Raw genomic sequence first — 13,330 nt, 5'->3', positions numbered from 1 at the left:
AGACCCATTTTTTCAAAACATTTATCTGCACCAAAATATATATATATACTTTTCTGCAATCAAACTATTGCCTTCAAACTAGAAATAGTGAATTTAGTTGACCAACCAACAGCAGGTCACAACTAGATGGACAACCAGTCACACTAGAGTGAGAATTGAACCCAGACTGGTCCGCACCAAGTCAGTCAAAAGAAACACTGCACCATCAGGTGACCAAAATTGTTTATATATTTTTATATGACCATTTATGTTAACATTCCAAGGTTACAACTTAAAAACATTTATACACATAAAGTGAAATGAAATTGATAGCAATATTTGGGGTGCGGCCCGGGCATTGAGAGGTTAGCGCAACGGCTTCACAGTTTGGGGGTCCTGGGTTCAAATCCAGGTCCACTTGTGTAGATATTGCATGTTGTTTGCATGGGTTTTCTACGGGTACTCTGGATTCCTCCCACTTTCCAAAAACATACCTGCAAGGCTGGTTGGACACTAAATTTTTTTAATGGTTGTTTGTTTCCTTCATGTCTGAAGTCAGCTGTAGTGAGGAGAAGTGGTCAGAAAATTAATGAACAATTACTAAATTGAGGGCGGCCTGGTGGACCGAGAGGTTACCTTGTCGGCCTCACAGTTCTGAGAACGAGGGCTCAATCCCAGGTTCGGACCGTCCTATGTGGAGTTTGCAAGTTCTCCCTTGGCTTGTGTGGGTTTTCTACAGGTACTGTGGTTTTCTACCACATCCTAAACCTAAAACATACATAGTAGGCTCGTTGAACCCTCTAAGTTTCCCCTATGTATGAGTGTACGCATGAATGGTTGTACGTTTCCTTCTATCCTGCGATTGGCAGACCACCAATTCACAGAAAAAGAATGAACATATATACCTATGTATTCTACAAACCAGTATTTTTCTTCTTAGCTATTATTAGCATCTCACCTTTTTTTCTTTTTATCGTACAGGTGTGTGATAGCGACCCATTCCTAGTATTTTCTGTCATGTTGTAATATGTTCAAGGGCTTGTTGTTGTTAGAGAGCACTGAGCGGAATTTGCTCAAAGGCCTCTGACAGCGACAGGCTCCGCCCCCTTGAGGTGGATGTGAAAATCGGCCCCTGACTGACATACAGGAAGAAGTTAAATAAGCCTGACTGAATACGCCACTTTTTTTCCCCTAAGAAGTTCCTTTCAAGTTCCCACCCCTGCTGACCAAGTAGAGCATGAAGAGCGAAACTTGCTGATCTGCCGAAACGCGTGGATTACTTCAAGCAAAGACGTGGGTGCAATGGGGGAGGCTGCCCAAGCCTGAAGCAGATCATCACGTCCCCAAAATGTCAGACCAAAGATCCAGTTTCCTTCACATTGGAGACATCGTGTCTCTCTACGCGGAAGGATCGGTGAATGGCTTCATCAGCACTTTGGGGTACGTCGCTTTCACCCTTCCTCTTTTTTTCTTGCTTTCAAACTTCTCAATCTCGACAGTTCCTTCACGTGTCTCCCCCCTTTCTCGAGTTGCTAAAATCACACCGACATGTAAATGTCACACCGCCGCCGCTCCTCGGTCAAAATGCGTGTCGCGATTGTTACAGGTATGCAAAGCAGGAAGACAAGTGCAAACAATAAAGTGCAACTTTACGTGTTTTCTCTTTTGACTGAGCCCCAGCGAGGAGGAAGTTGTTCTTGCTTGTCATTGCAATGCTCCTTGCTATTTCCCACAATAGTGACGCCACGACCCACACGGAACCACACAAAACCATGACATGCAAAACCATGACACACAAAACCATGACATGTGCAATCCAAATGAATAAACAACACTAGAACCACAATTTCTGTGCGTGCAGATTTTGTACACAGATGATTTACCCATAAGCAATTTGACAAAATTTCCCAAAGTTGTTTTTCTTCCCAAATTGAATTGAATGTTTTTTGTCGCTAATAAATAAATGCACTATAAAAACAACAAACAGACAACAACAAAAAATGATAAATAATATTAATAATAAATAAATGAATAAATAAATACACAAATAAATGAATAGTAAAATACATACACAAATAGATGGTTAAATAAATAAATACACAGATAGTTAAATAAATAGTTGAATAACTATTTAACTAACTAAATAAATAGATATATAAACAGTTAAATAGATCAATAAATTAGTAGTCAACATTGAGAAGACAAAAGTATTAAACAATGCTCAGCATTTTGATTGATTTTCATGCAATTGGTCTTAACCAATCAATATCTAAAATTCTAATTAATTGGTTCACTTCTCGTGATTGTTGTTTGTCTTGTTGGTGGTGCCATATTTATTTGAATCTAAACTTAATTCTGTGTACCATTCCTGTTTTTTTCTGAACTTTCTTTCCTTTACTATGTTTTCTCTGCAGCTTATCAACCATATGACTTCTCCCACGAGAAAAGCCATGAATCTTAGAATTGTCAGGCACACATGCTCAACCGTTTTACCAATAACTGTTGTAAAGGAAACCTGTAGTCAAGTACCATTGAAGGAGCTACCACCCTTTTATTTCTCCCTCATGTATTCCCTTAAAGGTTGGGAGATTTGACTTTCTGGAGAGGCATGCCAATGAATATATCCAGCTTCAACAACTTGAAACAAACTAGCAATACATCAAAATGGGAGAGAATTATTTTGCTGGTAGTTTTGGCAGGCAAATTTACCTCATTTGCAGAGGGAATAAGCAGCAGACCTACTTTGGTTTTGAAAAAAGTTTTCCAGTGAAAGTAAATACCTACTGTATATGCCAACATTTCGAGGAGTCAGTGTGGGGTCAAAAGAGTGAGAAATACTGAGTAATGACTGACATTGCCTCATCCACCTCCGTTATACCTTTTGAATTTCAAGTGTGTTCATATTACATAGAGGCTTCTTGATCATTTGACTCCTGTGAAGAAAAAAATATTTCAAAGTTGATGAAATTGTGCTCTAAAACATTAATGTATTGATTTTGTATCTGACTAGGAAAGCCCAGTACCTAGATGGTAATCTGCCGGTAGATCGCCAAGGAACTATCAGTAGATCGCCAAGGAACTATCGGTAGATCGCCAAGGAACTATCGGTAGATCGCCAAGGAACTATCGGTAGATCGCCAAGGATCTATCGGTAGATCGCCAAGGAACTATCGTTAGATCGCCAAGGTATTATTGGTAGATTGAACAACAATTACATTTTGATCCATCCCCTCTGTCGTTTTTCTTAGCTAGGCTCCTATGAATTTGGCATGTCTGCAGTAAGCTTTAGCGCAAGGGTGTCAAACTCGCGGGCCACATTAACGTCAATGATTTTTCATGTGGGCCGGACCATTTTAGATCTATTATCTCAATTTAAAAAAAAATGGATTAAAAGAAATGGATCAAAGCCCTAAATAGTCCGTTTTTATTGATCTAAAACAATGTTTTTTTGAATTTTTCTTCTTAGTCATGGAAAATGTCTTTTAATCGTGTTTTTTATTTCAAATGGAAACAAGATATTTTTTAAAGTGGAAAACAGAAAATATTTGCATAAATTATTATTAGATTTTACAAAATGCTTTTTGAACTGAAAACACAAAAGAAAAAAATGGATTAAAAAAACCTGCAATGATTGATTTTAAAAAGGGGAAATCAGGAAAGGTAATGTACAACTATAATCATTTGAATTTGATCCTAAAACAGAAAGTCTGCACTCATGATTTACTTTCTCGGGCCGCACAAAATGAGGCGGCGGGCCATATTTGGCCCCCGGGCCACCACTTTGACACATGTGGGTTAGATTATTATTATGGACACCTGTGCTTTAGCGTGAATCGAGAGTTGATTTTCACCTCCGTCCCTACCATTCCCATACATGTTGATTTCATTTAATGCGAGGTACATCAACATAAATAATTGTTGAGCTTGGTTGGTGGCGTGTTTTACAAATCTTAGAGGAAAAAAAATGAACACCCAGGCTCTAAATAATGAATAAGACATGTGTTCCGACAAATGCAAGAGTAGCAAAGAGGGACAGCAAACATAAAGGTGTTCTTGATGTAATTGTGAAGCCAAGCAGTAAAACAACTCCTGTATTGGATTGTCAACAAGACCTCTTAACACCATTTTGAGAGCTTTGTGAACGAAAGAGTCCAACCCCAGTAAGCACACTTGATCTTGAGCTGGGCGGAGTGTCTTTGTTTGCTTAAATTGAGAAGAAATCTCTTCATTCATTACCCGTCTTTATATTCCAAACAATCAGAAGCTAAAGGACTCAAGGTCATTGTAAGTTCACCTGGACCATTCTGATTCATTTCAGCCCATTCGAGCTTGGATGTCATGTTTTAATGACGTTTTATTGAAATTGAATATAGTGCTGCTGAGATTCCAACAAAAAAGATGTACAGTTATTGGGATTTTAATTCCATTTTCCTGTTTGGAATTATATCAATTTAAACATTCCAATGGCCTGAGTACCACCAGCATGGAAATGCTGAACACATATCGCCATGACAAAACATTTATTCACAAGATATGGTACGGAAACCTGGTAAAACAAACTACCAAGAACTATGAACACAATTCTGAAATGGAATTGACAATTTTAAATCCTTAATGTCCGGTTCATCATCATAATGTATAAGAAAATGTCAGTCTGATTCATCATTATCATCAAAACTCACCAAACAATAGATTCAATTCGTTTTGAGTACTTTTTTATACGTGTTATACTGGAATAAATACGGTATTTGTTACATGCATGCCTATACTTCAATTGCCATTTTTTCTCCCCTGCAATGAGCTAAAACCATAACATCCAACTTGATGTTATGTATAATAACATCTTTTCTTTTTGTAATCAAATATTTTTTCAGAGATTATCCTTTCTACTTTCTGTATCAGGTGCACCTCAGTCTGACATCATGATTGACCTTGATTTGATGTTGACGACTGAAAAGTTGAGCATGTTCTTGCACAATTATAACTGCACTTGAAGTATGTATGTTAATACTACTGTGTCTAATCCACAAGTTGAAGCATGTAGCAACACGCATTTGTCATTTAAAATCTGTATGATATTCTCCCACCTTCCATTTACCTGCCTCAACTCCGAGTGTTATTCGGTTCTCCCTTTAACAGTATATCTTGTTGTTTCAGTGTGTTTGATGCTGACTCCGGAGCTATATTTAGATCCGTGTGTCCAGCTTGGTTGCTTTATCGTTAGTTCATGGTTAACCCAGTTACAGAGCAAACCAGACACATTGCGTGACCGTCAAAGCGGCTCCTCGGTACTAAAGCTCTTGTCTCTGGATTGGAGTTACTTATTTGTGAGCTTTTTTTTGCGCTTTCCTGTTTAGCTGGTGTACACTTGCTGGATTTAGTTTTTTTTCCCTTCTTGGTCCAATGCTTACAAACCTATTAGAAAATAAAAATCAGCCTGAGGATTGACAGTGATCAAGTGCAGCGGAATGAATTACGCCTTGGCTTATTTAAGTAGTTACAGGCTTGTCATGAATTGAGGGAATTGTTTATTAGATGAATGGGCTTGCTTGTGTGTTTTTGGCCTACGTCTGTCAGTATTGAATGACATGCTTTTTGCCTGGTAATACAGCAAGTAGCAGTGCATTAATGTGGCAATAAAACGCTTAACATGCTCTGACCACAATGCATTGGCTTCTTAGAACAGCATATTAATTGGCAAAGTAGATTTAGTCATTTGGTTAATTTATTTTGATTAATAGTTGAGTCATCAGCCACACCAGCAGTGACGTTATTTGTTCAATCTCAACCTGTTTGCTGTGGAAAGACCAGCATCATATTTGTTTCATGAAAACAGGTCTACAGGATTGCAAAACCTCTCCAGATAGCTTTTTGGTAACACTTGCTTGTATACACCAAACCATGCCATCCTCAGTACAACTTGCTAGGTTCTGTTAAAAGAATATAACCTACCAGGATATATATCTGGAAGCAAAGTGTGTTAGTACCACTCGATTGCTGAAAGAAGGAAAAATAATTGTTATAAAACTTTAAACTCAAACAAATATAATATTAAAGAGAAGAGGAGAGTTTGAGGGCCGGGGCGACCAGTTCCTCAAGTTTAGAAATGGAAACATTAGCCTATTCTTCCAACTGTTCAACTGTGTTTAGGATTCTTTAAATCACCTTCTTCTTTATGACGTGCCAAATGTTTTAAAGTTGAAAGATCTAGACTACAGGCTTGCAAGCTATTTCAATAGCCAGATCCTTCCAGTCGTGATAATGAGTGTTAAAGATGGTAATGATTGATGCTGCATTATCAAGTTGAAAAACACAAGATTTTCTCTGAAAGAGATGATGTCAGGAGGGCAGCACATGTTGCTCTAGAACCTGAACAGTGTATCTTTCTAAATTTACAGTGCCTTTCCTGATGTGTAAACTGACTCCAGGATATAAGCTTCTGAACTAAGTGCTGATAACAACTTTGGTTGTCCTAGTCCTCTTTAGTCCAGATGACATTGTATCTTATTGTCTTCAATAAAAAAAATAAACTACTTAAAATCGTGACTACATAAAATGTACCACTTTGTGACCTTTTATATCTTTATATTACTTATTTGTTTTTTTACTGGGAAAATGAACTTTGTGGAGTAGCACCACCAATTTCGTTATTCCCAGCTGTCTATGATGACAATAAAAGTTTTTGATTTGATTAGACACGCTGTAAAAAAAGTATAGGTAAAGGTCAAATTATTTTATTCTTTGATTACAAGTATGAAATGAGTACCTAAAATGAGTCAAAAGGTCTGCCACAACCAACTTCAGCCAAAGAAAATGGCTGCTCATTGCTCAAGATGTTATTCAACATTTAGACATGAGATTTTTGATTTCTCGGAGTGTCACGAGAATTTACAGTTCTGAACTTGGTGGCCAAGCGAAAGCAGCAGTGCTTTGTGGAAAAGAACGGTCGCTGCAACGTGCAGCACGGCAAACTGGGCGTAGAAACCACCAGCTACATGTCGGACCTCTTCACTGCACTGGTGTACCTCATGAGAATTTATTTTCATTTATTCGTGGCAAACAGATCGCCAGAAGGGAAGTGCGTTATTTAGGAGGCATTTTAAACGGCGACTCAAAAAAAGTATTTTTCCACAGGTGATGTTAGGATATGCAAAATTCACTCAACAAAAGAGGAAATGGCAAGACGTAATGCATCTAGGCATTGACTCTAATCAGCATTGCACAGTTTCCTCTTGTGGCAACATCCCGCTGATGTCCATTTTAGTAACCATCAATGGGTTTGTCTTCTCTAAGTTGGACAACTATTTGTACAAACTTGATAACAGGGGAAAAATGTCGACCTTGGACATACGCTATCATGGCATTACATTATCAGCTACACCACATGGGTACCAATAACATCAATACAGCATGTTGATTGCTCTTATGTTGCTCTTTTCTGCAGTCTTGTCGATGACCGATGTGTAGTCCAGCCTGATGAAGGTGACTTGGCAAATCCTCCTAAAAAGTTCAGAGGTATGGTGGATTAGTCCCTGATGCAAATGTACATTTAGTAAAACAGTGGCTCCAGCTATATACATATGATTACTTTTCACTCGATCTAATGGCCTCGGCTTGTTTAAAAAAAAGGCAACAAAATATAACTTATAACTGTTTCATGCTTATGTGCCTGACCACTTTGTTAATTTACTCTGCAGATTGCCTCTTCAAGGTTTGTCCCATGAACAGGTACTCTGCCCAAAAGCAATTCTGGAAGGCAAAACAAGGGAAACAAGGAAACAACAACACACAAGCCGACTTGTTCAAGAAATTACAGGTTAAACTTCACTCAGCACACATCAGTTACTATGTTTGAATAGTATCTTAATAGATGGTTTTAAGGAAAAAAAATGTATCTTTTTTTTTGCTACCCAGCATGCAGCAGAACTTGAGCAGAAGCAGAATGAGTCTGAAAATAAGAAGCTACTTGGCGAAGTTGTTAAATACAGTAATCTTGTCCAGGTACTGCAAACAATGGAAGTATCACAAATTTTGGTTTTGTTTGGATTAGAAGGGCTTGCCCTTATAACTGCTTTAGCCTCAAATCATATATTCAATTAAAAATAAGTTGACTATTATTTTATACATCATCATATTCTGTTTTAATTTATGATTAAGCCAATGCTCCATCTTCATTAGGAATTGGGGTTGTATATTTTTTAGGGAAATCTTTCTGTCTCTTGGTTTCTACACGGAAACTGTCAATCAGAGTCATCAAATTGGTGACAGGGTACATTTTGAGCAGAAGAATAACAAGTTCATATTTTTAAAATAATTTGCCTCATAATCACAAAAAATAGCATATGATATAAACTAAACATATGATTGTTTAGGCCACAGGAGTCAACAAGTTCCCATTAATTGACAAAACAAATTTAAAAAAAATGTCATCAGTAATTGGTAAAGAAAAAAAATGTCTTCATGTTCATCTCATGTCCGATGTGATAGGCTCTAGCACCCTCCCAACCTTGTGAAGATACACAGTTCAGAAAATTAATGAATTAATGAATATATTAACACAAATTAGAGGTTTAAATAAGATAATAGGTGATTCACGAGTGATACGTTTTTGGTTCACCATGACTGGAGGAGAACTACTTTCCTTCTCGCAACAATATATCAGCACACTGACAAACATTTCATTTGGTAATGCTCAATTCTTGTTTCTCAGCTCCTGCACATTAAAAGCAATAAGTACCTGACAGTGAACAAGCGTCTCCCCGCTTTGTTGGAAAAAAATGCCATGCGGGTTTCTCTGGACCCAGCTGGTAATGAGGGCTCCTGGTTCTACATTCAGCCCTTCTGGAAACTCCGAAGTGAAGGAGATAATGTAGGTGAACTGTCTGCTCACGTTTCATTTCTATCGAGACTAATATTAATGCAACAAAAATTCAACTCTTGCAATCTTCTACATTGTTTGTCCTATTCCAAGTAACCGTTCTTATTTTGTTCCTCTTCTTTGGCTTTTAGCGTCCTATGATTAAAGGTATTGCTCTTGATCGTGCATGAACTTTGTTCATTAGTGGCTCAGAATAGGAAGCATGGTCAGAAAGGCTTTCACTCTCCTCTATTTTGTATGTCATTTATTATGCTTTCAAATGGTTTATATCACCTTTGAATTCAAAACCACAGTGTGCTTGACACTAGATTGCTAACATGTCAGTTAAACTATCCTACATGAGATTAGATGACTTTATTCATCTCGTACTCGGGGAAATGTATTGTCGCAATAGCAAGAGGGTGAGAACACAGACCCAGGAAAATACATTTTAGATATAAGTAAATAGGTAATAAATAAGTAAATAAATACATGTATAGTTATTCCTCATTTTGTATATATATATATATATATATATATATATATATATATATATATATATATATATATATATATATATATATATATATATATATATATATATATATATATATATATATATATATATATATATATATATATATGTGTGTGTGTGTATGTACATACACACACATTTATACATATCCGTATACATACATACAAAATGAGGAAAAACTATACATGCAAAACATAATTTCTAAATACTTGCACACTGCTTCAGTTGAATAATTATGTATATACAGAGTATATTGGTTGTGTCTGTATTTATAAAGGCGTGTGGGGAGGGAGAGTTACAAATGACTATATTTGTTAAAAGTCACAATTCCATGCCCTCAACTTTGTGGGAACATTTTTTTTGGATTGGCATGTTCCTCTTCCAAAATGACTTATTACATTGTGTACAAGTGAGGCCAAGAAATTAAGGCCAGGTGTCCAATATTCCTGACTGGTCTTGAGCTCAACCCAATACAACAAATCTAGGACAAATTGGAACGAAATACTAAAAGGAGAAATAAAAAGGAGATTTAGTCTCCCTCCAAATCAATGTTTGACATCAGTTATGCCCTTTTGATAGAATGATCGAAAATTCCCATTAACACACACTTCATCGAGGTGAAAAGCTTTCCTCAGAGAGTTTGATTAGTTTTAGCTTCAGAAGGTGAACCATTATAAAACTTCATGAATATGATTTGAATGTCACTTAAATTCATAAGGAATATTGTGGAATGTGAACAAATATTCATACATATATATATATGGAGCTACCCATGAGGCGAAACTTTACTGGATAAGTCATATGACAAATGAATGGAAAAATTCAATCATGCGTATGAGAAAAAATAATTTAATGATATCCCATAAAGAACACTTTCATAAAACTTAATCAAGTAGGATTATAATGCCACTATTGAGTTGTAGTTTGAGTTTACCAGTAAAATGATTGAACATTCCTTTTAACATGGGTTTTCCAAATGGGTTTCAAGGGCTGCAGTGGGTGCAGGTTTTCATTCAAACCAATGAAGAAGATATATATATTTTTTTTAACCAATCTGGTGTAATTGGTTAATTGCTGTCAGTTTCAGTAGACACTGCATTGGTTAAATTGTCTGTGCTAGGATCAATTGTAACAAAAATTTGCACCCAATGTGGCCCTGTGTCCATAGATTGGACACCAATGCTCTACATTGTAGAGCATTCTGATAATCAAATCTTTAAATTCTTGTAGAGTCTACAAGAAATTAAGGATATCGTTATCCAAATGTAAAGATTAACATGTTGTCTTATTATATTGGATCTACCAAATCACGTTTCATACAATGTAATTGTTCACAGGGTTGCTGTTCTTTGAATATAATTTTTTGTGTGATGCTAGAAAGCATGAACTGAAAGGTCTTGAATGCTGCACTTATGCCCAATTTTCCTTAGCAAATATCCATACTGACAAACCGTTTGCAGTGAGCATGACTACAATTCACCTTGTGTCACACAAAACCTTCAAAATGTGATGGAGAGTTTAGCATTTTGCATGTTAGACACATTTCATTCAATACTTTAAGATGGTTGGTAGTAATTTACTGGTAAGATTCAGCAAATGTGACAATTTTGATTTTATAGGTTGTGGTTGGAGATAGGGTGGTGCTGATGCCAGTGAATGCAGGGCAGCCTCTTCATGCCAGCAATATTGAGCTGTTAGACAACCATGGCTGCAAAGAGGTAGGAGCACTAATTCAACTTTTAAATCTTGCTGACTCACCTTCTTTTCTCCTGCTTCATATTTAGGTTAATGCTGTCAGCTGCAACACAAGCTGGAAGGTCACACTGTTCATGAAGTTTAGTGACTACAAGGAAGACATTCTTAAAGGGGTTTGTTCTTTTGCCATTTACCATTTTTGTGTATTTTTTAGTGAATTTTTGGCATTATCATATTTCTGGTGGCCAGGTAAGCGAGTGGGTTGCGCAGGGTTGGCGAACAAGTTGGACATTAAGAGCTAAAATTTTAAATTAGGAGAATTAAAGAGCCACACCTTACATCAGAAGCAGCAAAAATCCAATCTGCCAAATTACAGTTTAAATTTAATTCATGTATATTTCTTTTAATAGGCCTTGATGAATCTGAGTGTCTTAAGAGAGAATAAAAATAAGAGGAACATGAAATGAGGCAAAGAGCCAGAGTATACAGTGGTACCTCGAGATATGAGCTTAATTCGTTCCTGAGCTCATATGTCGATTTACTCGTAACTCAAATCAGAAGCAGTAAAAATCCAATCTGCCAAATTACAGTTTAAATTTAATTCATTTATATTTATTTTAATAGGCCTTGATGAATCTGAGCGTCTTAAGAGAGAATAAAAATAAGAGGAACATGAAATGAGGCAAAGAGCCAGAGTATACAGTGGTACCTCGAGATATGAGCTTAATTCGTTCCTGAGCTCATATGTCGATTTACTCGTAACTCAAATTAACGTTTCCCATTGGAATTAACTAAAAACATTGATTTGTTCCAACTATCTGAAAAAAACCCCCACCAAAAACAGGATACTCGATTGGAAAAAGATTTGTATTTGTTCTAATTTGCCATCTATGAACAAAATAACAAATAACTCGCGGTTTAATAGTACTGAAATTTGTTTAATAGTACTAAAAATTAGATGGATTTCGCGGAGGGGAGGCAAAGACGGACTGATGGGGGGAGGGGTGTTGCAAGGCAACACGTTCATAACATAACATAAACAAATTTAAATGAACTTGGATTACGATGCAGACACATTAAAAAAAATAATCTAACTTTACAATAAGCTTAATTCAAATTGTGCTTTAAATTTTTATACCTTTTTTCTCCCGGGTTGGCTCTATTTGCCTGGCCTCCACGCTGACTTTCAGATGCAACCTATCGAGGGTTGTTTGCTTTTGTATTCCCTTCACAATATTCCGAAAATTATGCACACAAATGTCGTCACGATAGAATAACGCACGACCACTCGCCAACGAGAAGTAGGATATACTTTGCCATTCGCACTGACTAACGGGACAAAAAAACACTGTGTCTTCTCTCAGGGAGATGTGGTTAGGCTTTTCCATGCGGAACAAGAGAAGTTTCTGACCTGTGACGACTACATGAAACAGCAGCATGTCTTTCTTCGCACCACTCTGCGACAGTCTGCCACCTCTGCAACCAGCTCCAAAGCACTTTGGGAAGTTGAGGTGAAACATAGAATGATAAATACTTTCTCCGAATAAGAAAAGGATGCATTTTCAATTCTGTATTTTGTAGTCAAAGTCCTTTTGCATTCTTCCAGGATGAAACTAATGTGTCTGAAACACAACACTGAATCGCATTGAGTGTGAGTTTAATTGAGCTCATCGAGGGGTCAAAAATTTTGTCACTGTAGTTGTAGCTTAGTATATATGTACTTAACATTCTGACACAATATTGTGTGTCTTAATTCTAGAATTGACATTCAGCAATTCATTTTATAACTAAGGTAAAAAATTGTTCATACTATATTTTGTCAAGAATAACAATCTAGCAGGGGCGGCCCAGTGGGACAAATGGTCAGCGCGTCGGCCTAACAGCTCCGGAGTCCTGGTTTCCAATCCAGGTTATGTCCATCTGTGTGGAGTTTGCATGTTTTCTCCGGGGCTGGGCCTGCGTGGGTTTTCTCCGGGTACTCCGGTTTCCTCCCACATTCCAAAAACAGGCAAGGTAGGCTGATTGGACACTCTAAATTGCCCCTTGGAATGGCTGTGAGTGTGCATGGTTGTTTTTGTCCTTGTGCCCTGCAATTGGCTGGCCACCGATTCAGGGTGTCTTCGGCCTTTGGCCCGGAAACAGCTGGGATTAGCTCCAGCAACCTCCGCGACCATAATGAGGATAAAGCGGTTCAGAAAATGAGATGAGATGAGAAAAATCTATCATTATTTATGTTTTTAATGAAAGAAAATATATTAATAGAA

General features: G+C 37.1%; 1 protein-coding gene and 1 long non-coding RNA gene across 2 annotated transcripts in view; one reads left to right on the top strand and one right to left on the bottom strand.

Moving 5' to 3' along the window:
* Positions 1-205: 205 nt before the first annotated feature.
* LOC144213816 (uncharacterized) lies at positions 206-1,692 on the bottom strand. The gene is made up of 2 exons (XR_013330128.1): positions 616-1,692; positions 206-538 (listed from the first exon to the last, which is right to left on the bottom strand). It is a non-coding gene; the product is annotated as an uncharacterized LOC144213816 (long non-coding RNA).
* The window catches only part of itpr2 (inositol 1,4,5-trisphosphate receptor, type 2), a 60,833-nt gene continuing 48,612 nt past the window's right edge, over positions 1,110-13,330 (top strand). Inside the window, exons 1-8 of the mRNA XM_077742465.1 lie at positions 1,110-1,419; positions 7,424-7,494; positions 7,677-7,795; positions 7,894-7,980; positions 8,690-8,848; positions 10,991-11,089; positions 11,156-11,239; positions 12,431-12,577. Of these exons, the coding sequence (XP_077598591.1) occupies positions 1,328-1,419; positions 7,424-7,494; positions 7,677-7,795; positions 7,894-7,980; positions 8,690-8,848; positions 10,991-11,089; positions 11,156-11,239; positions 12,431-12,577 (858 nt within the window). The 5' untranslated portion in view covers positions 1,110-1,327. The remainder of the gene's footprint in view (positions 1,420-7,423; positions 7,495-7,676; positions 7,796-7,893; positions 7,981-8,689; positions 8,849-10,990; positions 11,090-11,155; positions 11,240-12,430; positions 12,578-13,330) is intronic.

This window comes from Stigmatopora nigra, chromosome 2 (assembly GCF_051989575.1).
Source record: "Stigmatopora nigra isolate UIUO_SnigA chromosome 2, RoL_Snig_1.1, whole genome shotgun sequence".
Classification (NCBI taxonomy): domain Eukaryota; kingdom Metazoa; phylum Chordata; class Actinopteri; order Syngnathiformes; family Syngnathidae; genus Stigmatopora; species Stigmatopora nigra.
Note: the sequence above shows the minus strand (reverse complement) of the source record. Positions and strands in the feature narration are given on the sequence as shown.